General features: G+C 36.6%; 3 protein-coding genes and 1 long non-coding RNA gene across 4 annotated transcripts; all 4 read right to left on the reverse strand.

Annotated features, from left to right (window-relative positions):
- Positions 1–4,817, reverse strand: LOC306873801 (leucine-rich repeat-containing protein 58-like). The gene is made up of 4 exons (XM_079423287.1): positions 4,178–4,817; positions 2,682–2,810; positions 2,316–2,593; positions 1–1,056 (listed from the first exon to the last, which is right to left on the reverse strand). Exons 1-4 carry the CDS (start codon positions 4,630–4,632, stop codon positions 863–865), a joined length of 1,056 nt encoding a protein of 351 aa, XP_079279413.1. The 5' UTR covers positions 4,633–4,817; the 3' UTR covers positions 1–862.
- Positions 4,818–5,579: 762 nt separating this feature from the next.
- LOC306874277 (follistatin-related protein 1-like) lies at positions 5,580–18,540 on the reverse strand. The gene is made up of 11 exons (XM_079424217.1): positions 18,481–18,540; positions 18,297–18,353; positions 13,521–13,622; positions 12,584–12,713; positions 12,186–12,218; positions 11,704–11,834; positions 11,466–11,587; positions 7,041–7,153; positions 6,820–6,930; positions 6,580–6,680; positions 5,580–6,364 (listed from the first exon to the last, which is right to left on the reverse strand). Exons 1-11 carry the CDS (start codon positions 18,481–18,483, stop codon positions 6,323–6,325), a joined length of 945 nt encoding a protein of 314 aa, XP_079280343.1. The 5' UTR covers positions 18,484–18,540; the 3' UTR covers positions 5,580–6,322.
- Positions 18,541–19,440: 900 nt separating this feature from the next.
- Positions 19,441–21,197, reverse strand: LOC306874278. Its single transcript, XR_013784614.1, has 4 exons — positions 21,048–21,197; positions 20,729–20,864; positions 20,611–20,638; positions 19,441–20,424 (listed from the first exon to the last, which is right to left on the reverse strand). It is a non-coding gene; the product is annotated as an uncharacterized lncRNA (long non-coding RNA).
- A 1,302-nt stretch (positions 21,198–22,499) lies between these two features.
- LOC306874279 (gap junction alpha-8 protein-like) lies at positions 22,500–25,391 on the reverse strand (the record flags this gene model as incomplete). Its single annotated transcript, XM_079424218.1, has 1 exon — positions 22,500–25,391. The coding sequence occupies one exon, from the start codon at positions 25,389–25,391 to the stop codon at positions 24,225–24,227; it is 1,167 nt and encodes a 388-aa protein (XP_079280344.1). The 3' UTR covers positions 22,500–24,224.
- Positions 25,392–26,417: the final 1,026 nt, after the last annotated feature.

The following is a 26,417-nucleotide window of genomic DNA, read 5'->3' on the forward strand; positions in this document are numbered from 1 at the left end:
AAGTTATCATCGAGGAGTATAGTATGTTTTATTAGCCTATTAAGGCCCTTATGAGCTCTTTTAGAGAGAGCAAACTATTTAATACTGATCTGAAACCTGTTCGCTGTAGCCAAACTTCTGAAAATAAGACAAAATAGAAAAAAAGTGTCCTTTTGCTTGTAACTATTTTCAAGGTTGTGTCATGGATGATAGCTTTCTAGACTAGATGTAGCCATCATAGTCCATAACCTGACCTTTGGACAGAAAAGTAATGGCAGATTAACAGTCAATACAAAGAAGAGGTCAAAGTGTAACTGTTCACGTATTGATCACATTTTCCAGAAGTGCAAAGCGGTCAATTTGTTCTCTGATTGCAAGCTGACCTACTCGAAATACTGTTTTAGGCAAGATGCAAAAGTTTTCAGATGCCTTATGAGCAACATTAGAAGGAATAGTTCACAGTTTGAATTATTTACTCACCCTCATGAAATTTCAAACCAGTTTACTTTAGTTCTCCATTGAACACAAAAGGCGAATTCCCCAAAACAAAAGAACTACAAAAGTAGTCCACGTGACAATATACAGTATCAAAAGTCTTCTAATGTAATCCAAAAAAGTATTTGTGACACGAGGGTGAGAAAATGATGACAGAATTTTCATTTTTTTGAGTGAACTATTCCTTTAAGTTTGATTTAGTTTAAACCTGTATTAATCACATTAAAACTAAATAGCCATTGCTTTTATGTTGAGTCACTAAAACAGTTCTAAAACCCAACTCTTTTGGGTCAAAGTGTTTTTAACATTTTATAGGCCTACAAAACCATGAAATTGAGCATTAAATGGAAATCCTGTGGCAGGTAACTGTCTCTGTTGGAGGTTTGTCCTATCCCAGCAGTACCCGCTGGAGCCTGTCTGCAGGGACGCTGTTCTCCTCCTCTGACTCTGCATCACTCTGTGGGTTTGAGCTGCAGGGAGAGGAACACTGCGGCGAACAGAGGTAATGCATGAGCGGCAGGCGGTACTTCCCACAGAAATCCACAAACTTGATGTGCCTCACACATGAGTCAAAGTAAACACCTAGAGGGCATGATGGGAGAGATATAGAGAAATGTGAAGAGGTGGACAAATATTCAACATGTCAAAGACAACAATAAAAATCTGCAACTTTGTCAACCTATGAAGTTTTTAGTTAAGAATCAGTCAACAGAATCATGGAGCTTGATTGACAGGCGCTCTGACCAATCACAATGCTGAATCTGCCATTTTCGTCCAACAAACAAACCAGACCGGAGAAACAAGATACCTTCTGATGTTCATTCATGTTTATTTCATAAAATAACTACGATAAAGAGGAAGAGATGATCGGTTCTCGTGAATTTGAAAGCTGATACTTTGTGTCATAGCTAAAGTAGCCTGCTCTGTCTTGTCTGTTGGTGTGTTGTCAGTTTTCTCTTTGCTCCGCAAAGTATTTTTCACTGCGTGAGAACATGATGTGTGGCGTGAGAGCGCCATGGGGGCGGGTCTTAGGGTCAATTGTTGCATAATGTCGATTACCATAAAAATTCTGTGCTTTTTGTAAAAAAAGCATAAATTTGGGAGTGAATAGGTTCAATCTGTAAATGATTAAAATTCTCACTTTCAACAATTTAGTCGCAAACTTGTGCACGTTAACATGATTTTAGCATGGAAAAAGTCACTTACTTTACAGAGCCCCTAAAGGAACCTTTGCAAAAATAAAAATAAAATCCATTGACTTTTGAATGCAAATGAGAAAAGAAAAATTACTAGCATGGAAAATTTATTGTGCGAACACGAAAATTTCACATAAGCATGCGAATGTTTCAAATAAGTACGCAGAGGCTTCACATGCTCGTGCAAACTTTTCTTATTTGTATGCTAAAGTCTGAATTTTTTTTTCTTTTGGTGTGTCATACTAATCTTTTCTGTGTAAAGTTATATCAATTTTCACAGCTTTGTTTCATACGCACTCCAAGCACTTGTGCTACTTCCGACAACAGAACTAATGGATTTGGAACGTCTGCTTTGCAGCGTCCAGTGTAGACAGCCGCAAGCTGTAACAGTGTAACATTCATTTTTGCCCTTTTTTGATGAATGAGGGACAGGATGAAGAAATCAACATTATACCACAAATCCCATCAGTTGAGATAACTGGTACTTAACCCAGAATATTCCTTTAATTAATGCGTGATGTAATGTAATTAATACACAATACTGTTTAAAGCAAGGTTTTCTTCACAGGATATAGATTATTTTTTACTGTTATCCTAAATAAGTCTCTATTTCACAGATTATAAAGCCTTATTGTTCTCCCCTACCTGCACACTTTGGGTTGGGACATTCGCTAGCCAGGTTTAAATAATGGATTAGATTGGATGGTAGGTCACACGAGCTGAACGCGAGGTTCAGGGACTTGATGGTGCGTCCTGCCAGCTCCATCAGGGATGGAGGGGCGTAGGTCATATCCTTGATGAAGCGCACAACCAGAGGGTTTCCACGCAGACTGAGCTCTTGCAAATGGACAAGGCTGAGGATCTCACGAGGGAGGAAGGTCAGCAGGTTGTTGTGGAGACTGAGAGAGAGCAGGGAGTGTAGTCTGCAAGGACAGAAATCAGATCATACCATTAAAAAATCACATAACTGCTCTGATTTAACAACATACAGTAAGTAACAAAAGATCTCACTTGTTGAGCTGGGGCGGTATGCTTTGGATGCGATTATCACATAGAACCAGGTATCTCAGACTGTTGAGGTTAGCCACCTCAGGTGGGATGGAGGAGATGAGGTTTCCTCCCAAATACAGCATCTCTAGACTGTAGTATCACATAATAGAGGTCAGAAGTTGAAGACCCATGACATTAAAAATCTAAGTTTTGTGGCTTTTAGTTTGTGTTAGCTTTAAGGCTAGCTATAGAGTATGCTAGCATACTCCTACAAATTGACAAAACAAATTTTAGCAGATTTACTACCTGGAAAATTGCACAAAATTCAAATTTCTCATCTTGCCAAAGGAGGTGTGTTTAAATCTTAAATAAAAAAGCCTGAATGAGAACGTGCCTGTTTTTAAATGCATAGGCCTATATTAACATGGGAAAAGCTAAAGCGAAATTACTGTAATGTAGAGGTGAGCAATCATACTATGAGGATAAAAACACACCAATAGGGGGAAGTTCAGAGTTCATCTACTGTAAATACAGAATTTGGCAATGCAATGATGAAACAGGAATATCTAATTTTAACTTTCTAGGTTTGAATGAAATGAGAGATCATTAACTCAAGAGTAAACAGACTGTTATGTCATGTTTCATTATTTGCCGTAGAGCGCTTAAGCAGTTCTCCGATTCTATTGGCTAGTCTTTACCCAAAAGCCCCTCCAACCAACCCCAGGCCATGGAATGCATTCAACTACTGTCTAGTTTTGTAACACTGATCAGAGCCAGATGCAAATCTGTACAAGGATCTCAACAGCCCTCAAGAGATACAGTTGAAGACCCATGGCATTAAAATCCAATTTTTGTAGCTCTTAGCTTGTGTTTGCATTAAGGCTAGCTATACAGTATGCTAGCATACTCGTACAAATTGGCCAAACAAACTTGTAGGAGTATGCTAGTTCTAAAGCAGTGTATCTATGTCAGGGATATTACAGTTAACTTGAAATAATAATAATAATAAAAAAATGTTAGCTGAAATAAAATAAAATGTAAAAACAATACATTTTAACTAACTAATAAATTTGTATGTTATTAATTTTTAATGTTGACAAAGCAACTTTTCTCATTTTCATTTAGTTTGATGTACTAAAATAAATAAAACTGAATACATAAATGAAAAACAACATTAATTTAAATGGCAAAACACAATAAAATTACTAAAAAAGTAAAAAAAAATACAAAGATAAAGAATAATTTGACTTTTTTTTAGAGGTTGAAACCTGGTTGAAAAGAGCCGTTTGTTCTTTTCTCCTTCCTCTTACACTAAAGTTATATATCCTGCACTTGCATAGTAAAAAATGAAAAGGCCTACCTGTGTATTTATTGTTACTATTATTCATGTATTTATAATAATCTATCAGAATAATCAGTCTGTTTTTTTTATTATTTATTGATTTATTTTTTATTTTGTTGTTTGGGTCATCTTATTAAGAGACAGTTCATATCTGGACAAAGAAACAAACTCATACCAGGTCAAGCTCTCTATTTCTGCAGGGATATTCTTCAATCTGTTTCCTCCAAGTGACAGGGACTGTAGTGTGGTCATTTTGAGAAACTGCATGGGAATGTCATCGAACCTGTTCCCACTCAGATTCAGAGTCTCTAGCTGCATGCGCTCAAACTCCTTAGGGAAGGAGGACTCATCCAGAAGATTGTTCTTTGCTACAAACGTCTTTAAGTTTGTTAGGCGCATAATGTCATCTGAAATGACTGTGAGCGCATTATTGCTGATATCCAGATATTCCAGGTTGGACAGAAAACAAACGGAAGGTGGAAGAAACGATAAACGATTGTACGTGAGATGCAGCTGCTGGATTTGTTGTCTTTTACTATCCGTGAGATGATCCAATCTCAAGTCGTCCAGATGCAGACGCGATAAATATAAAACAGAACACTTGTCGTTCATGCTTGGGAAACGAGCCATATGGACTAATTAGTAGGCTACAGCAAAATAATAAAATAGGAATATAATAAAGCAAAGGATCACACTTTTTAATGGTGCAACAATCTAAAAAGTTATCGCCTCGGAATTCTTGTCTTGAGTTATAATCCATGCACATATATTATATATAGGAGTGACTAAACTGCAGCTGTGCAAAGTGCGCTCCTGTGTCCTGCCCGAAGACTTTGGTTTTATCTGTACTGGAGTGCGCGCATGTGTCACGCGGCACGCCTCCTGCAGTCAGTGGTTGGTCATCCAGGAGCCAAACATGATGCAAGTTTGCTCCGTCTCATAAGGCTCTTATGCGACCCTGCACTTCGGTGTTGCCAGATGTACGATAATTATCGTATTTGTTCGATAATTTTGACCTGTGGACGATATACGATCAATAATGAAAAAAAAATATTAATCCCATAATGCATGAGAATTTTCTGAATTGTTTGACACTTAAAATGATGGCAGTTGTAATCATATAGTCTCATTACAGACACTTTAAATGGGCTTGTGCGCATATGGGGTGTCCAATAGGTCGATCGCAAAAGGCAATGCTGGTAGATCGCACACAGTTGACCCAAAAATTAAAATTAGTCCATGGCATCCACGAATAAAGGCCTCCTGTAGCGAATCGATGCGTTTTTGTAAGAAAAACATTCAACAGGTCTGCTTGTTTTATGAGCAATAAATGCAAAACCACTGGTTGATAGATCATACAAAAAGGCATTTGAGGTACAGTAGGGCTTACTCTTTTTATCAGCATGAGCCAGGGCTTATACTTAAGTCATAACAGTTTATGTAGTTATATTTTATACTACAAAAAAATAGCAATTATCTAAGTTTAAGTAATAATAATTTTGATTACACAATAATGGCAATATATACTGTGCACGGAACAATCAGACATTACTCGATTAAACTTGGCCCTTTCTTTTAAGATTATTGCTTTATAGTTTTATTGATTGATTGCCAATTAAGGTTAATACACAACATAGATTATATATAAAAAGCTGTAGTATTTCCCTGCTGAAAACAAAAATCCTGTTTAAACCAACCTAAGCTGGTTTGCTGGTTTTAGCCAGTTTCAAATATCCCCTAGCTGAACCAGCTGAAAAAAAATGGCCAAAATTAACAAACAGATCAATCTGAGTTTTGTATGTTCTGAATTCATTCTTATTTTAAGTCATCACAAAATAATGAGGGATTCCTGTTGACATTATCCAATATTCACTTTTTTACTACACTATACATGAGATATGTCATATTACAATAATCAAAATTGTGATAAAATGTATAATTATTTCACTATGCAAAAATCTTGTTGATGTTAATGGTCTTTATACAAAATATATTTTCATATTTTCTGTCAACTTTAAGGTAAAAATGAACACATTGCCTTATAGAAGCATTAAAATTACACTGAATGTATAAAAATACTATTACAAAAAGGTTTGCAGTAATTTACACTACAGATGCAAATCATACAGACTCTATTATTGTCCCATACAAATAAAAAAAAAAGCCTATATCAAATACCAGAGGAGAACACACCTTTGAATACATCAATAATTAATATAATAAACCAAACAAATAAAACTTTCTCTCGCTTTCCATTCAAACACAGGTTGATTGAAGCTGAAATCTGGGCAAAGGTTCATCCCTCCTCCTGAATTACTCCTCAAACCTCTTTAGTGGCCATTTTCGTCTTCTCCATTGTTTCCTATGAGGGGAAAACAGTTCAAAAGGCACACATTTTATTTGCTTTAGGTCCATGAAGACCCAACCAAACAAAACAGACATCAGGAAGAAAAGTATCGGCACAGTATGTTAGGGAAAATGCACATCCCATCACACTTAATCAGTGATGCCCTTTAAGCAGGACATGATGTGATTTGTCAATGCTCAATGGTTTTGAACATTACACTCAGTCCCAACCTGATGTTTATTGAGTTCAGCCACTCGCCGAGTCCACTCCTCCTCTGTCATCTCCTGATCATTTCCCTCCATTTCCTCAAGCGCAGGTAACTTATTTGAACCTGCAGTGAGAGAGAGTAAAGAAAGTCAGACCACATTCCACATAAAAAAAATCTAATTTCATCCAGCTTTGCTGTCCAAATCCCAGTCTCAACCCCAACTGCAGAAAAAACACCAGCAATATCCCAGATTTTAGCTCACCATCACAAATAACAGCAGTGCAGACCCAGTTCCCGCAGGCACAAACGCAGCGGTTACATTCCATCTGAGTCTCAGCACCATCCTCGTATGTTTCGTCCTCTAAGGCACACTCTAAAAACATGGAACTGCACTCAATACACATATCTTGCAGGCTATATGTTCATACACAGGTCTATAGATGTATTCTACTAGAAAATGGAGCGAGTGGTCGTAGATCTTACTCCTCCCTGGAGGGTTGAATCCAGGCCTGAGGCAGTTCAAGAACTCATCAAAGCTCAGTTTCCAGTCGGCATTCTCATCAGACAGCTCAATGAGGGCATCCACACACAGACTCCTGCAGAACACACAGTCACCACTGCTTTTAATATTTCATTGCATTTTCAGTACAATATTTTTCTTATAACATTCTATTAACATCGAAATTGTTTTCATGGACACAATCATATAAAATTGCTACTGGAATAACTATTACCCTTTAAAATAAAATTCTCAGCATTATTTTAGTTTCATATAATTGTCACAACACGTAGGAGCCAGGGAACGAGGAGGCCAGGAACTTCTTCAAAACATTGACTTTATTTAGCTGAACATAGGGAACGCTGGAGACACAGATAGACATGCAGACATTCAAGACCGGACACCAGAGACAGGAAACACAGGGCTTAAGTAGGGGACACTGAACGAGGATAAACTAGATAATTAATGACACACGGCTGGGGGATTTGGGGGATTTTTTGTAACCATATACAGTGCCTTGCGAATTTATTCATACCCCTTCGTTTTTTTTCACGTTTTGTTATGTTACTGCCATAGGCTAAACTGCTTTAAATTACTTTTTTTTTTCCACATCAATCTGCACTCCATACACCATATTGACAGTAAAAACAGAATTGTCACAACTTCTTAAATTTATTAGAAATAAAAAACTGAAATAAGTACATTGCATAAGTATTCATACCCTTAACTAAATATTTAGCTGAAGCACCTTTACAGTCTCAAGTCTTTTTTGTTTGATGTAACAAGCTTTGCTCATCATCATTTGGCAATTATCTGCCATTCTTCTCCTCGCCTCTTCACCTCTCAAGCTCGGTCAGGTTGGATGGGGGCAGATGCACATTTTCACGTTTCTCCAGAAATATTTGATTGGGTTCAAGCTCAGGCTGTGTCTGGACCACTCAAGGACATTCATAGAGTTGTCTATAAGCCACTCTATCTGTGTGTTTAGGGTCATTGTCCTGTTGGAACCTTCTGCCCAGTCTGAGGTTCTGAATGCTCTGGACCAGGTTTTTATTAAGGCTATCTCAATATTTTGGTGCATTGAGCTTTTCTTCTTTTCTGATGAGTCCCTCAGTCCCTGCTGCTGAAAAACAGCTCCATAGCATGAGGCTGCTACCAGCACACTTTATTTTTGGGAAGGTACTCTGCAGGTGATGAGCAGAGCTGGTTCCCTTCAAACATTTTCATCAGACCAGAGAATCTTGTTTCTCAGAGTCTGAGGGTCCTTTAGGTGCTTTTTTGTAAATTCCAAGTGTGCATTCTTTTGTCTTCACTGAGGAAAGGATTGAGTTTGGCCACACTGCCATAAAGCCCAGATTGGTGGAATGTTACAGTGATGTTTGTCGTTCTGTAGATTTCTCCTATCTCCACATATGATCATGGAGCTCAACTAGAGTGACCATCAGGTTCTTCCTCACCACTCTAACCAAAGCCCTTCTCTGTCAATTGCTCCGTTTGGCCAGGAGGCCAGCTCTAAGAAGAATCCTGGTTGTTTCAAACTTCTTCCATTAAGGGTAACAGAGACTACATGCTTCTGTGACCCTTCAATGAAGCAGAATTTTTTTTCTGAACTCTTTCCCAGATGTGTGGCTTAACGCAACCCTGTTTCTGAGCTCTACAGACAGTTTTTTTAAATCCAGGGCTTGATTTTTGCTCTGATATGCATTATTAGCTGTTGGACCTTTTATTAAGACGCGTGTGCCTTTCCAAATCGTACCCATTCAATTGAATTTGCCACAGGTTACCTTCACTCAAAGTCTAGTAACACCTACAAGCAATATGAATGCTCCTGAGCTAAATTCCAACTGTCCCAGATAAGGTTATGGGTACTTATGCAATGGAATCATTTAAGTTTTTTTGTATTTAATAAATTTGCAAAGATGTTAAAAACTTGTTTTTTTTCTTGCTTTACCATTATATTGTATGGAGTATAGATTGATGTGGAAAAAAGTCATTTAAAGCAGTTTAACATATGGCAGCAACATAAAACGTGAAAAAATTAAGGGGTATGAATACTTTCGCAAGGCACTGTAAATGTCTTTACTGTCACTTTTGATCAATTGTATGCATCCTTGCTGAATAAAAGTATACATTTCTTTTTTTTTTTTAAACAGACTACCCCAAACTTTTGAACAGCAGTATAACAGCGGTTTGCAGTCAGGTAGCATGTGTGCTTTCTAGCTGTCAAGGGATATGATCGTTCACAAAATTATAAGAATAAGCTCCAATTAATTTTACTCTCCATCAAGCGTTCTACATTCATTCCTAATTCAAATCGAATTCCAAAGCATTACAATGCCTATGAAATATCTCACAGAGAGAGCTTACAAAGCAAAAAGGACTTCCATGTTAAAATGTGTTACAGATTGGACAGTAATGGACTATGTACTGAAATATTGTGTTAAACAGCCAAGCAATTCTGCATTTGTATTACAACCTACAAACTGTATTACGTATATACATTGGCCATTGAACACCCTCATCTCTAGATATCAGTATCAGCATTGACCTTTTGAAGAACTCATATCGGTCGGACGACCACTGGAACAGTCACAGCGCTGAATCTCGTGGGGTCTTTATCAGATTTACTTGATCCATTTTTATCGACCAAAATAAAATGCAACTTAAATGCTGAATGCACCAAGTAAAAACAAGCTGTATATGATAGCAATATCTTGTTTTGTCTTGTGAGAGTAAATTGTAAGCATACTGAAAGACTTGCTTTGCGCTTCGGTCAGAGGACAGTGAAGTCATAATCATTATGTTTTATAGACTAGCCCAGAGATATATCAGTTATCAAAAAGATTATCAGAATATTCAGATAGAAATTATCAGAAGCGGCTGTAAAGAAGAACTGATAAAAGTATTGACACAGATAGTGACGAGTATAAAGAAAGTATTCAGGTTAATAAACCTTACAACTGTAAACTGTCTACATCTACAAATGACACACACAAATTTGTGCAGGTCAAATGATAAAAAAAAATGATTGTAAGTCATATAAGATGGAGATGAACCAACGAGGGCAAGAGGACATTATATACTTGATAGAGTATGCTTATTATGAACATTGTATCTGAATGCATGTGAGATTTGTTTTATTGATGTATTGTTAAACCAGGGGTGTCAAACTCAATTCCTGGAGGGCCACAGCTCTGCAGAGTTTAGTTCCAACCCTAATTAAACACACCTGATCCAGCTAATCAAGTCCTTCAGGCTCAATTGAAAACTACACGGTAGGTGTGTTGGAGCAGGGTTGGAACTAAACTCTTTAGGGCTGCGGCCCTCCAGGAACTGAGTTTGACACCCCTGTGTGAAACTAAACTAAAAGTAAGGTACACATTTAACACTGTAAAAGCCATTTACCCACCAAAAAAATATATATATATATATATATAAAATATATAAAATGATGCACACTCACTTTATTTTGGCTACCAAAATCAAATCAGCATATTATAGCATGATTTCTTAAGCATTATGCAACACTGAAAATTCAGCTTTGCATTACAAAAATAAATGTAATTTTTAAAAATATTAAAGCTGAAAACAGTAATTTTAAATTGTAAAAATCTTTCACAAATGTACTGTTTTTACTGTATTTTCGATCAAATAAATGCAGCTTTGGTAAGCATAAGAGAATTTCAAAAACATTAAAAAAATCTTACAGACCCCAAATCTTTTAACGGGGGTGTATATTACCATTTTATTTAAAGATAATTTGTATTGGTGTGTGTGTGCATTTTTGTGACATATGAGGACACAAATTTGTATAATGACATGGGTATGACATAGGTATTACAAGGAGAAGGTGGCTTATGAGGACATTTCCCCATGTCCCAATATTTCAAAAGGCTTATAAATCATACAGAATGAGTTTTTTTGGGAAATTAAAAATGCACAACGTTTCCTGTAAGGTGTACGGTTGGTGTAGGGCAATAGAAAATATGGTTTGTACAGTATAAAAACATTACGCCTATGGAATGTCCCCACAATTCACAAAAACATACCTGTGTGTGTGTGTGTGTGTGTGTGTGCGTGTGTGTGTGTGTGTGTGTGTGTGTGCATGTTTATGTGGTTTATGAGGACACAAATTTGTATAATGACATGGGTATGACAGAGGTATTACAATATGAAGGTGGTTTATGAGGACACTGCCTATGTCCCCGTAATTAAAAAGGCTTAAAAACATACTAAATGGTGTTTTTTTGAAAATCTAAAAATGCACAAAGTCTCCTGTGAGGGCTAAGTTTAGGTGTAGGGTTGGTGTAGGGCAATAGCGCACACAGTTTGTTCAGTATAAAAACCATTACGCCAATGGAGAGTCCCCATAAACCACAAAAACCAACGTGTGTGTGTGTGTGTGTGACCTGAGTAGGCGGTTGTTCTCCTCCTCAGCATAAGGAGATGTAACATTTATTGCAGTCTCATTATGTTGAATGAACTTCAAGAATTCTGTTGAATCCAGCTGAGCATCTCCGTTATCATAGTTCTGTTGAAACACAAACAGCATAAAATAAAAATGTGAGACACACCGGCATTTCTGAAGACAAATGCATTGTGTTCAATGAATCAATATGTTTATATACACACACACAAAGTATGTACCTGGAAGTATTTGAGGAGGACATCTGACAAGTTGGATCCTTTAGAAAACCAGCCGTCAGGCTCCACCTCAGACTGCAGCCATTCAATCACACGACTCCTTAACTCATTGCGGTCCGTAAGGTAACATACAACTAAATAATCAAACAAACAGGAAAATAGGCCCAACATGTTACAATTGCACTTTACATCTGAAAACTAAGTAACTTTATGCCCTTTCAAAACATATTGACCACCATATTTGGCCCAGTCAGGCCCCATTTGAATAGATAATGATTAAAATGAAAATATAATCCTTTGTTTTCAATCACTGTCAACTATAGTAATTTTAAGTCCTTTATCACATATTTCATTCCGTCCAAACAAAACTGCTCCGTAAATACACGAGTATTGAATGTTATATGGTAGACTCTAACAATAAAAATATTTTAATAAAATATTGAATGATACTCAGTTCTCAACCTAACAGATGTATGTTTACTCACTTGGGCTGTTGGTGACTTTTTTCAATTTTTTCTCTAAACAAGAAGAGACAGAAACCAGGTCAGTGAGTTTCATCAACAACTGAAAACAGGAGCTGCTTTTTCTGCAAAGTTCTTAAAATATCTTGCATATTTATGTATTCAAATGTGGCCAATTGTGTTGACATTTCTGAGAGGAAATGGCTGCAATTATTTAAATTCCTAGGCTACAGTGACATTTCCCATTAACATCTATGAAAGTAGTTTGTAGTGAAGCACCTACACATTCTTGTCATTGAAATGGAAAGGTCTGTTATGTGTATTGTAGTATTCCATGAATGCAACTATGTCATGCTATGTAGACACTAGCTATTAATGCAAACACTATAAACCTGTTAAATGGAGAACACATACACACTTACCTTTACAATGTCCATCATGGGCAACCTGAACTTTGAGTCCGGTGAGACAGGCATCACGATGCAGCTCACAGTGATTACGGTATGTCTTCCCATTACTGCCACAAACTGTACGCTTATGGGGTTTACATTGCTGATCAAGACACACACACATTGAAATAAGTGTACGTTCATGATATCCATGTCATTTATTTCAATTGTTCTCAACTAGTGCATTTTTAATCAAAGAAAATGGGTCATGGGTCTGTTATAACAGAAAAAAGAAAAAAAAAGGCAAATAATAATATGACAATTTACTATGTTTTAAAATGGTAAAAACTAATTTCATGTTTTGTTGTTTAAAGGCTGTGTGTCCAATACAATCCACCTGTTATTTTAATATGAACCAAAACTAATAGCCTACATTATCTGATCCAGTGTTTGTTGCAGGATAGTAAATTACAATTAATATCTAAGTGTGTGTGTGTGTGTGTGTGTGTGTGTTTTCCTGTCATGTTTTAAGATTACTGATTTTCCATATTGTTGGGTTGTTGCATTTCAAGGCTATTTGTTGGGTCACCACTTGATGACCAAAAATAAAAACCTAGTCTAGCCATGTAAAACACCTAGTTTGTTAATAAGAAAGAAAGAAAGAAAGAAAGAAAGAAAGAAAGAAAGAAAGAAATGAGACAGAGTGAGGTAATTTTTGTAAAACTCCCATAATCTCCTTTATAAAAACTATTACTTCCATACATTGATTTTCAAGTTCAAGGGTAAAATATATATTTTATGTATGGGAGTGGCATTTAGAGTTATGGTAGTTGGTTTAATTGATCATTGGGATGCTTTAGTACTAGTTTTGTAAAGCAGATCTGGCAGCTGTGATGGGAAAGGCAGCATGTGTATGGGTTTTTTCGGAGTCCCGATGAATGTGTGGCTGAGGGCTGAATACAATGATCACCTCAACACACAGACAGCTTGGTTCTCCTTTCTCTGTCACAGCACATTCTCTCCCAGCTCCACAGAACACATTGGCACAAACTTTACTTTTACTCCTTACCTCCTGCACAAAACAGAAACAGAGAAATGTAAGCAGGTCTAATATTATCACATCAAACAGCGTATCCAAGATCTTTTCGATATGACAGTGACATTTAGTGTTGTACTTTGGCTCCAACTAGTGGGGAAACTCCTCAGAAATTATACAGGTTATAATATAGGTTTATGCTGAAGGGCCTAATTGTAGGACTTTTTATTACTTAGTTTTAAAGTGATACGTCATGTAGTCCAAAGACAACGCCAACACACTAACTAATCCCATTTTTATCGGTAAAGACAAAAATGCATATTTCAAACGTAACCACAAGATAGCAGGCTATAGTTAACATAGTGCACTTGGTCACGTCTAACAAAACCTAAAGCAGAAATGTTTATTTACAAATAAATGACAACCACGATGCTGTTTTCTTTATTGACCCACAGTCGTACAAAAGCTGACTTTATGCACTCTTGTCCACCATGTTTTCACCTAAATAAACAGAACTTGCTCATTCACTCTGTTCAGACATGTGCTGCCCTTTTGTTGTGCCGTCTGATTGGTGCAGACTGAAGTGAAAGCTGCCCTGACACAGCTCCAGATGGGAGCCAGACCTGTTGACCTTTGCCCATCTAATAAAGAGGGTGAGTTACAAAGAGTCTGACCGTGACAATACACCAGCACATGCTGTCACTCACCGAAAAACACACATATAAAAGCAGCACCACACGACTGCAAGACAGATGGCACCCCAACACACACACACACACGCACAAACCAACTGCAACATCTGTGTATCCTAATGTGCTCTGATCCTTCTACAGGAAAAGCATTTGTACTCATATACTATCGAAAAGCAGACGTTTTCACTTAGGGGTGTACTCACTTTTATGGCCAGCGGTTTATACATTAATGGCCGTGTGCTGAGTTATTTTGAGGGGACAGCAAATTTACACTGTTATACAAGTTGTACACTCACTACTTTACATTGTAGCAAAGTGCCATTTCTTCAGTGTTGTCACATGAAAAGATATAATAAAATATTTACAAAAACGTGAGGGGTGTACTCACTTCTGTGAGATACTGTATAGTCAAATAGAAAAAAAAAAAAAAAAAATCACAATTATTACAGATTTTACTGTATTTTAACGACCAGGTAGCCTTGGTGAGCATAATAAATGTCTTTTCCAACACACTTACAGTATGAATGAAGAAATTAAATCTATAGTTTAACATATTAATATTAAATATAACATTAAAGAGAGAGACAGATCAGGTTTGGAGAAAACTGAAAGACAGAGGAATTCACACCCTAACAGATGCTGACTAAAGTGCAGAAACCAGAAGAGTCCCCCACACATTCAACAGAACATTAACACCAATAAACTGAGATGAGCGGAAACCCCTTTCACACATAACCCACAACTCCTAACAGGCTGTATAAAGCACACACACAAACACCGAGCATTGACCTAGAACCAGAGGGCAGACGGCACATTCCTCACATTCCCGAGTGTGTCAGCTGAGATCGTTTGATGGAGATCAGAGCAGACAGACTCTGTAAGACGACACCACATTATTAGCGAACAGATGTCTGTGTAAAATCACTATACTGATCCTAACTTTAAAAAAACTGACAGCATTGTCTGTGCTCGTTCTGGTTTTTGTTTTGGTGCAGTGTCTCAGATACACCAGCCCTTCACTCATGTGGATGAGCTTAAGTGTGAACACACGTTTGACTTTCATTAACACCCATAAGGGAACCAAAGACGAAACACTACTCTAAAAAAACAAAAATATGTGCTCATCCACATTTTAACAACTTTGGTTTTGACACACTAGAAGAATGCAACAATAACAGTGTGTGAGAGAAAATTTGGGCACTTTGTTATTGGTAGACATTTTTCAGGTCTGTAATATTTTGTGCCTCTGCTTTGCAAAACTACAATAATGTTTAGTTGCAACATGCTTCAGCAAGTGCTAAACTACAGTGTGTGTTCCTGTGTGTGTTGTTGCAGCATAATCTGCAGTATAAAAACACAGCCAGCACTGAAAAAAAATTAAATGGCTTTGTGTTAAAAAAGTAATTTACTCCATTCCCAGTCCCAAAACACATTTTTGAAAACTTGAGATGTACTACATTGTTTAGACTCAATCTCAGGGCTTCAGTATCAATGTATCCATATTTCTGTCCTCTCAGACTTCCATACTTATTGATTATTACTACTTAATTTTACAAGAGCAATCTAGAACGAGTCTGTGGCAAACGTGTGAAGAGTACAATTCTTGTGAAAAATGAATAGACCGCAGTTATTAACATTGAAAATCTGGCAAAGTTTTCTTTATATATATATTTTTTTTAAATGTTATGTACATTTATTATATGTTATGTACATTGTAATATATAAAACTAGTTAATACTACTATGTGAGTGTTTCTAAAACTACAAGGAGTGATAACAAATTTGTCATCTTTCTCTCTTCTGACCAATGTAATCATTTTTTACTCTTTTTTTTAAATCATAAAATGATTTTTGTTCCAATATTGGAGCTAATGTGAACACAAAAATTATATTGACTATGACAATTTGTGCTTCTGAGAAGCTTGGAAATGTAAAAAGGGTGAATAGGTCGGCTAGAATATCTTGTCACACCACATCACAACTACAAAACCCACTTGGCAACACATAAAAACACAACTGCCCACAACATCCTTTTGCACAGACACCACTGGTTGAATTCACCACAGAAAGAAGAAAGAAGCTTTTTTATTTATACTCATGAGCCACCAACCAGAAGCCTATTAGTTTAGTACCCTGCGGTGGCAGAATGCAAATGATCTGATAAAATCCTGTGATATCTATAGTTGCTGTATTTTTCAGCAAAGCATTTAAAGCCTCTCTCTATCACTTATACTTCTGTCTGCCTGATGTTTGTACATGCTCATGCAAAAATAAAGAATGCAAGTGTAAATGTGTTTTTGATGTTGGGAGAACTGGCAAATGTATAAAGCATAAGCTGCAAAATGTCTGTTCATACAGGTTGAGCTCAAGTAAATTAGGCCCCTTTCTGATATTGGTGTGACTGTCAAAAGTAGCCCAATTGATCTGAAATAACCTTACCTTTAATACGATGATATAAACATGCTCGTCCCTAACTTTTGTTAGGCCTGCATAGTGGAAACAACCGAGGAAAAATCTACAGAGATGGAAATGTGGACTAAAATATACAAAACACACTACTGTTATGATTTCTGAATGATCATGTGACACTGAAGACTGGAGTAATGATGCTGAAAATTCAGCTTTGCTTCACAGGAATTAATTATATTTTAAAGTACAAACTGTTATTTTAAATTGCAATAATATTTCACAAAATTACTTTTTTTTCTGTATTTTTGATCAAATAAATTCAGCCTTGACGAGCATAAGAAACGTCTTTTAAAAACGTACTGATCCCAGACTTTTGAACGGCAGTGTACTTTACGGAGCCCCTAAGAAACGTCTGCTGTCCAGTGTTGACAGCCAAAATTCAGCTTTGCATTATATGAATAAATTACATTTTAAAATATATTTAAATATTTAATTTTATTTTATTATTTTATATTTTATTTTAAATACTTTATATGGTTTTTTATTTTAATTTGATTTTAAATTGTAATAATATTTTACAATATTGTTGATTTTACTGTATTTTAAACAAATAAATGCAGTCTTGGTGAGCATAAGAGACTTATTTCAAAAACAAAACATTAGTCTTACCACATTCATACATAAAAAAGATCAATCTGTTCTTTAACTCTTTAACCATCTCAGCATCACGCAGATGGTACATGTGACGTCATCTCTAAAAATATACCCTCCACACAACTGCTCTACTGAACACAGGAACTTCATTGTGTGAGCCCTGTTGTTTGGTTCCTAATGAAAAGGCATGAGGTGGTTCGTGCAGATGTAAACAGGCCTCCAGGTGCACACATGAAAAGACCAGCACATCTGCCGTGTCTAACTATGTGTCAGCACCTGAACACTGTACAAGACCAGCGGACAGATCACATGCCAGAGTTCTGCACACACACAACACAGAACGGCTGTGCTTGTGCATCTGTGTGAAGTGTTCAGAGTTAGTGTTAAAATGCCCTTATCCACCTGTGTGGTAACGTCTGCTGTTGTTTGGCTTTCCATTACTCCACCTATCAATTACTTTGCTTTTAACTGCCAAGACAAACAGCAGCTGCTCATTCATCTGCTAAGCCCAGACAACTAGCCCTCATCTGACGCCTACAAATGCTGGGTTTACACTCCTAAAAAACGCAGTACACTGGGCCCTAATTACAGAATTTTTTTGCACATTAAAAAACCTTAAATGACATAAATACAACAAAGTGACTCTCAAGAGATAGTAACCCTTTTATAAAATGTAAATTAATGAGGGGGGAAAACTATTTATTAACAATAAAGCATTAAAAATAATTTATGATTCTTGAAATTAATTTAGTGTTTTAATATCAGACATGCCAAATAAATAAAATTCTCTGATGCCTGCATTCCTGGAATTATGGCTGTAATTATTTGCTGTTTTTCAAATTGACAATATGCCAAATTGAAAACATACAGAAGTGCTCTGTTCAGCTCCCCAAGACACTTTTCCCTCTATTAAAGAACTTTATTCAAACAATTCAGAAAGCTTTCTGTCTTCTTACCTCTGCGTAACAACAGACAACGGAGAGGACAATGAATGAAGAAAGTGTCCTAATAATCTGCAGAAACATATAAGTATGGAAGAAAATATATAAATATAAATGCAAAAAAATATAAGTACAAAGATATCAGATGTAGTGGTGCACATATAAGGTCTGTGCAATGCTAAGAAACATGATGACTTACCATTTTCAGGAAGTGAGAGAAGAAAGTAGAGATGAGAGGAGCTGCTGCACAGACAGAGAGAGAACTGAGGGATAACATTACAGAGTTCTGGAGAGATCCAGTGATTCACCCTCCCCCATACCCCTACCCCCAAACACACACACACACACACGCGCGCGCGCGCGTTTACTTAGCTAAATGGGGACATTCCTTAGACTTGTATTATTTGTATATACAGCAAGTTATAAATACTAACATTAATCTACATGCACCCTAAACATAAAAAACCCTCTATTATAGGGCTGCAACAAACGATTATTTTGATAATCGATTAATCGATTCGGAGCTAGAAAGCAAACTATCACTTTAATGAAATAATATTTTTTTCCCACTAAATAAAAGATTTTATCACTAGCTAGCTCCGCACTGGAGAGCTGCTTTATAACAGAAAATCAAGTTGTAATTCTAACTGAAATCGACACTGACTCTGGTTTTTCATGTTTAATACTGTAAAGCTACTTGATTTAAGGCTATCTATTGCATAAAGTACTAAATAAATAAACGTGACATGACTTTACTGCAGAGCTCCTGCAAACATCCGCATGGCTGTAATCAGATGCATTTTTAACTGCTGCTTTCACACCGCTGTCAGTTTTTGTTTTGTTTATTTCGTTATTGAGAGGAAAGTGACCAGTGTAAGCGTCACACTGGTCAACCCGCATTATTGCAGGCTCTCATATGACATTAGGTCATATGAGATCAAACGACTACTCGACAACAAAAATATTTGTCGCCAATTTTTTATTGTCGATAATGTCGACTAATCGTTGCAGCTCTACTCTATTTACTTTATTTTTTATAGCTACCATTTATACAAATGAGGAAGTCCCAAAGGAGGTTGTAGGAGGTTTGTCAGATCTAGTTCACTTCTGGATATAAATTTGTCCCAAAAAAGTCGGTACACAGAGACAGATTATTCTTAGTCAGAGTCAATAAAACTTTATTGGCATGATTTATATGGATTACAATTGCCAACCCATGCAAATTCTTATAAAACAGGGTAAATTAAGTATAATGGATGGAATAAAAATATAATTTGTATGTACATGTGAGCAACTTTGTCTTTCATTAAAATCATAAACAAACATCATAATACTGCATGATCATATTTAAAATTAAGGATTCAAAGAAGGAAAAACAAAGGGGGAAAAACAGTCACTCTCTCTCTTTATAGTATATGAAGAGTTGATTTGCAAAAACAAAAATCAAAAATCATGTATTTTCATTGTGCATTCCAATTAATCTCAATCAAACTGCAGTCGGGCTATTTTGATTAGGTAAAAAATAACTAAATAAATACAGCTAACACAATAAAAACATGATCACACAATAATAAACATGATTTTTGAGTTATCTGTTTTTGCAAATAAACTCTTCATATATTCAAATAAATAAATTAGTTTGTATTGTACTGTATTATAATAATGTAACTTTTGGCTAGAGGTCTAATAATTGTGGAAGAAATGTATATTTTAATGTGCATAAACTACTGAATCTGTCCAGTATATGAATAGTTCGCCCAAATTGTGAAAACATGGACATTAAACACTAAGAACAAAGAAGAAAACACAGAACACACAGGTAAGGAATGACAAGAATTTTCATTCTTGAACTTGTTTTTTTATTAATCTCATCTAATTAGTGATTTAGTGCAACAGCGCCCTTTTATGGCCGTCTTATCGTGACCAATGAAAACAAAAGTTGTTTGCACTTATAACTCACTATAATACGTTATTAAGACATTTCTTATTACTGAAACTAGACTTGTGTATTTATTTGTTCTGTACTGAAGGAATTGTCTGGTTTCCTCTGTGGTCTGTGATCCGTAAACCACTCATAGTACACCGAGTTCACCCTCTCACTGTAACTTTTATTTTTCTCTCGTTTCTTCGCCTTTTCAGAGACCTAAAAATAAATACAGACAAAATTCATAGGCTACATCATTTGAAGACGCATCTGCATCTGTGACCTTTCAAAAAAATAAACAATAACTAAATAAATAATCTATCTGCGTGTCTTTCTCTTTATCAACGCACTGCTGTCCTGTGCATTTGTTAGAGCTATAATGTAGTAAATATGAAAATATTTTACCTCATCTCTGTTCGGTTGTGATTTTTGCCTGTGAAATTGAAGCAGGAACCATTAATATTAAAATGTTACATCTAGTTGATTAATTTGAATGAAGATTATGTTGGACGATATGACTTACTTTTTGTTCTGCTGAATATAAAATAAAAACAAGCAGAAACTGAATACCAGAAAAAAAACTAAACACCAAATGATGGACACCACGACGATTGTTGAAAAGCTGGTTAAAAGTCTGAGACTGTGAGGATGAGAAGTACCTAAAATAGAAACAAAGAGTGCATTTTAAAGCCACTATTAGTAGTTTTAATCATTTTTATGCTATGCCGTTCATAAGAGCACTGAAAATTTTAAAGTTCAGAATTAATGTAGTCATTTAATCAATGTCTGTCTTCTGTCTCAGTTTATTTCACAATGATATATATCATCAAGTCTCAGCTCACCCTCGGATTGATTGAAATACATTGTTATCCATTCATCTGCTGAATTCCAAATGACATCCTACAAAGTAGCATGCGATTAGTGAAAATATTCTGCATTATTGTTTTCCTCTTAGGCTAAAAACATCTCTGTGGTGTAGATCAATGAAGACTGACAATAAAACTCACCCTGCTTGGTAATAACTCGCAGTAGCTGTTAATGCAGTGTGTGTGAGAGGTCTGCATGTATTGTTGCACTGTGGTTGCTATATTTCCTATGAGTGGCCTCACACAGGAAATACTCTTCAAAATTTCACACCCTTTCAGAATTTTAATCATAAAATATTTATAATAAACAAAACATAATAAAAAAATCCATAATGCTAAAACAAAAAAATAACATCCAATGGCTTTACTGCTGTGTGTCACAAAAAATACATTTTTATAGTTGCATTTTATCTTTATTAATTAATCAGTCAGCATCAGTATAGTTTTCACCTGTCCATAATGGCATCTTTACCCACTCAAATCTTATTTGCAGATATTTCTTTCTTGTTCTCAAACTGCTTTGTATAAGTTTTGTATTGTTTTAGTAGAAATAAAATAATTCACAAATGACCACAAGAGAGCAGCAAATACCATGGTATAATTATGTATCAGGAGGTAGTAGCTGCTGCTGAATTATTACTATAATCATGTACTTTGATAGTAGCATGCCGTTTGGATGTTTCAAATAATTTTTTTTTAAGCAAAAACTCTATAATAATATACAATTATAATAATTACATATATATAAAAAGAAACAAATTCATGTTTAATATATATTAATCATATTTATATTAATAGATTTCATTAGCATAATGCATATTCCACAAATTAAGGAATAGCTTGTCTATAATAGCATATCTTTTTTTGTGTGTGTTAGATGTGTGTGGGAAATCTTTATATGTGAATGATTTTTCACACTGTGATATTAATAAATACTGTCAGACAGTCTTGTTGACCACACGTGACCTTTTATTGGCTATATCCACAGGTTTCATTTCTGTATAGTTGCGGTAAAGGACTACAAGTTAGAAAAAAAGGGTTTATTTCTTGTTTAAGAAATTATAAATGATGTGGGGGGGGGGGGGCAGAAGGCCTTAAACAAAGTTACTTCTCAGTACAATTTCCCATTGAAACTCACAGTCAAGAACCAATAATCAGATTTACTCTCATCACCCCAAAATCTGATGTATGCTTTTATGATTCGTCTGTGGCCAGAGCAAAATGTAGAACGAGTCCTCTGCTGCAAACTCTGTGGTAATGTGTGTCACAGTGGCTGTTTCTTTGGCATTTCACGGATCATGAAAAGTAAGCTTTTCTATGAAGTAATTTCATGCTCTTATCAGTAACAGTGTTTCATTGTTGTTTTCTACTAACCAGTTCTGAGAAAAGACACAGTGAAGAACTGCTTATCAGAGATGCAAACAGAGAAGATAAACCCTTTAATAACTGCTGTTAAACATCAGCTTTGAGGCTTTTTGAACAGACAATACCGTACATTAGTACAGTGACTAAAAGGACAAAATGATGACTATTCCTCTGCTTATGTTTAAGGGTTTATTTTTACTTCTGCAATTGTATTTATTTGACCCACTTGATGATATTTGTGCTATTTAAGTATGGGTTTAATGTTTCATCACCTCATGCAGTCTGCCCAAGCATCATGTGTGTTTTTGCCAATAAATAATATCATCCACATACAACATATAATACAGAAAATTGGCCTTTCAATTCTAGTTTCATTCAATTCTTTAGGTTCTGAAATAAAACAAATTTACATTCAGTCCAAACTAATATGAGACCACTGGCAGGGTGGAGAAGAAAAGAAAAAAACTTATTTGACGTACCAGTTATCATAAACACTCATTTGACATGAACGATTTTTATACATTTCGGTAAATTGTGTGTTATGACTTTGGTAGAACTGTGAAAATGTTACAAACAAAGGGACAATTTAATTGGTCAGACGCAATAATTCAAATAAATCATAAAATTAAATAAACAATTGAAAACTGAAATTTATACATCACTGATTTTTTTATGTATATTTCATACTAAATTTTAAGGCATACCTTAATATATAAGACATGTCTCTGCTGAAAATGATAAGTCAATAAAGGGGTGAAACCCTTTAAAAAAAAAAATTAATTAGCTTTTTTTAAATGAAATATCATGGAGGACCAAAGTATGAAAATGTTGTTTCCAAAAACATCAAGGATGTCAGACTGTCTGCGGTGACATGTCATGTAATGTTGTTTTATTGTCTCTTGCTGAACAATACTTTGTGCTGATTGGGTGTGATCTTTATCATCATCATCATGGCTGTATGCGCAGAGAGACTAGAAAGAATGTGGCCTACAATCTTTTCTATGGCTAATGTAATTATTACAGTTATCGCTGGATACACTCTAACCTACAGTTTATGAAATCCAGAGACTCTTAATGTAAATCCAGAAACAAGGTGTTATGTTGAACGTATATCAGTGGTGGTCATTTCTTTATATTTTGCTACTGTGCTATGATGAACGACTGTGCAACTATCAGCATTTGTTTCACCTCACACATACACATCCATTACTGTACCATTCACATACAAATCAATAAGCTTGATTGAGTATTTGTCATCATGTATGGTTGAACTTGAGGTGAAAAGGATGATGCCCTGACAGTTTTCTTATCAGAATAATAACAAAATATCACTTACAACATTCCGCTAATGGCTAATCCAAAAACGTAAACATCAGAATCCCACCTTCGAGTAAAATTCTGGATAGAAAATGTTATATATAAAAAAAAATTAAATAAATACAGCACATATTTTGCTAAATCCCAACTCCTCCCAGCGCAGATCTAGCTGCTGCAGATCTCTAACTTTGGTTTGTTAACTGTTTGACAAAAAAATACTGCTGTATAAAAAAAAAAACAAATCAAGCTCTCAAGTTTCGGCATGAAAATTGCACAGCATTATTCTGTGCAATTCAATTATTAAATTAAATTATTATGCTTGCACAGCATTAAATCATGTTCTTCCTCAGAATGAAGAGCTGGTATTATAAGTGTCGGCGCAGTTGCCGAAAGGCTCTTGGTTTTACTTTCTATGCTTTTTTCCAAAACTACAATTGGTACTGCTGCACTTCTAATCCGGTTCTATATTATTTATACCGTCAAGTCATCTGACCTTGCCCGACTGCTGGCCTTGCTCAGACTGCTGAGCGGTCGCGTGTCTTCTATCGTCTCGCTGGCTTCGATGGCCAACTCATCCTCGTCTTCAACCCTGCATACAACCCCCGCCACCGCGCTCGGTCCTATCACGGTCATCTGGGCGTAGGAGGGCAGTGTTTCGTCATACACCTTAGACACATCTTTCTTAGGTGCGGTCGCCTCGTCCGTTTTCTCCTCAAATGGCTCGTACGGAGCAGGAAGCCGGCCAGCCTCCATTCCCCCTACCTCAGTCAGGGGGAAGAAGTGCGATGTAGCTTTGTCCTCGTCCAGCAACTTGTAGCCTTTGGCTTTCTGGATCGAGGAGGACGCTATGGAAGGCAAGGCCTTCTCGGCCGCCCCTGGTCCCTCAACTTGTGGCTGCACCGGTTTACAGAACACAAAGTGGATCTTTTTCAGGCCCAAATGGCTGATTTCCACAAAGTTGAGGAAAAGCGAGACGCAGGCCACGGCTAACATGAAGATGATGAACACTGTTTTCTCCGTAGGCCTTGAGACAAAGCAGTCGACCGTGTTTGGGCACGGCCAGCGGCTGCACTTGTAGAGCGGCAGGATTCGGAAGCCATACAAGTAGTACTGGCCCACCACAAAGCCTACCTCAAAGAGAGTCTTGAAGATAATATGGCAGATATAGGTCCTCAAGAGAGTGCCTTCTAGACGGAACTTCTTGCTGCCCTTTGTGCTCGTCTCCTTGGCCGTACGGACGCTTCCCTGATCAGGCGCGATCGGCATCCTCTCCTCGTTCATCTCTTGCTGCCTGTTGAGCTCAGCCTCCTCCCGTTCCTTGCGCTTCTCCTCCATGTGTACATGGTGGACAGCGTGGCCCACATACACCAAAGAAGGCGTGGAAACGAAGATGATCTGGAGCACCCACAGGCGAATGTGTGAGATGGGGAAGGCCTCGTCGTAGCAAACGTTCTCGCAACCCGGCTGCTGCGTGTTGCACACGTAATCCGATTGCTCGTCGCCCCACACGAACTCCGCGGCTGTGCCCAGGATGAGGATTCGGAAGATGAAGAGGACCGTGAGCCACACCCTACCGATTACCGTCGAATGCTCATTTACTTCCTCAAGGATGTTGCCTAAAAAGCTCCAGTCACCCATGGTTGACTGTCAGCACTGCGGAGCAAACAAACAAGATGTTTGAAAGCGGGCAGAGAAGTGAAATGTTTTTTTGTAGTAGACTTCATGTAGATTGTCCCAAGCAATATACTTTTGGAAATGTGTTGATAGAATCATTTAAAATTACATTTACAGCATTAGTTCTATCAGACCTCAGCATCTAGAGTTCGAAAGATAATCAAATCAAAGCATGACATTTTATATTTTTTCACCCCGTCAAAAAAAGACAAGTCACAAACTCTTACATTTCTCATCCGATTCTTAAAAAAAAACACCCCAAATTCTATACAACCAAATCAAATGCATAGCCAAAGGTGCACTATATAGAACAAACAACAATACAGGTAAAGAGTATAAAATGGGCAACTTGCCACAGTAAGAGCTCCAGAGTATTTGTGTTCCCCTTCTCTTGGCACACTGTGGTGTGAAGTGAACTTTTGGCTCTCTGGTTCCCACCTATGGCCTCCAATCCTTGTCGCCCGAGTGAGCAGAAGTGAATGAATCCAGTCTGATGGCTGGTTTTTAGTTTGCTGCAATATTTAAGCTGGGAGCCAGACAGCCTTTATTCAGAGGGCGACGCATGGTGACGCATAGTACAATAGGATTCACAAACACAAATGGGAATGTATGTGACACTGGCATTGGGAAAAGGGCAATTTTAAAAGTTTAACTTGACATGGTGCATGATTCTGAGCATACATTTTTAGATTCAGTACATTGTCGGTAACACTTTATTTTACGGTTACAGCTATTAGTTGTTTATTAGCATGCATATTACTAGAATATTAGCCATGTATTAGTGCTAATTAAGCACATATTAATGCCTTATTCTACATGACCTTATTCTACATCCCTATTCCTACCCAATACCTAAACTTAACAACTACCTTACTAACTATTAATAAGCAGCACATTAAGAATTTATTGAGGGAAAAGTCGTAGTTAATAGTTAACAAGTGTTATCTATTCTAAAGTGAGACCCATTGGTTCTTTGACTCAAATTTGACA

Source organism: Barbus barbus (assembly GCF_936440315.1).
Source record: "Barbus barbus genome assembly, chromosome: 8".
NCBI classification, from domain to species: Eukaryota; Metazoa; Chordata; class Actinopteri; order Cypriniformes; family Cyprinidae; genus Barbus; species Barbus barbus.

Coding starts and splice junctions, on each gene's coding strand:
- LOC306874277 (XM_079424217.1), bottom strand. Junction 11,588..11,703: donor TCCTCCTCAAATACTTCCAG/GTACATACTTTG, acceptor GTGTTTCAACAG/AACTATGATAACGGAGATGC. Junction 6,365..6,579: donor CTGAACTCAATAAACATCAG/GTTGGGACTGAG, acceptor TTCCCCTCATAG/GAAACAATGGAGAAGACGAA.
- LOC306873801 (XM_079423287.1), bottom strand. CDS start 4,632: ATGGCTCGTTTCCCAAGCATGAACGACAAGTGTTCTGTTTTATATTTA. Junction 2,594..2,681: donor ATACCGCCCCAGCTCAACAA/GTGAGATCTTTT, acceptor CTGTCCTTGCAG/ACTACACTCCCTGCTCTCTC. Junction 1,057..2,315: donor TCCCAACCCAAAGTGTGCAG/GTAGGGGAGAAC, acceptor CATGCCCTCTAG/GTGTTTACTTTGACTCATGT.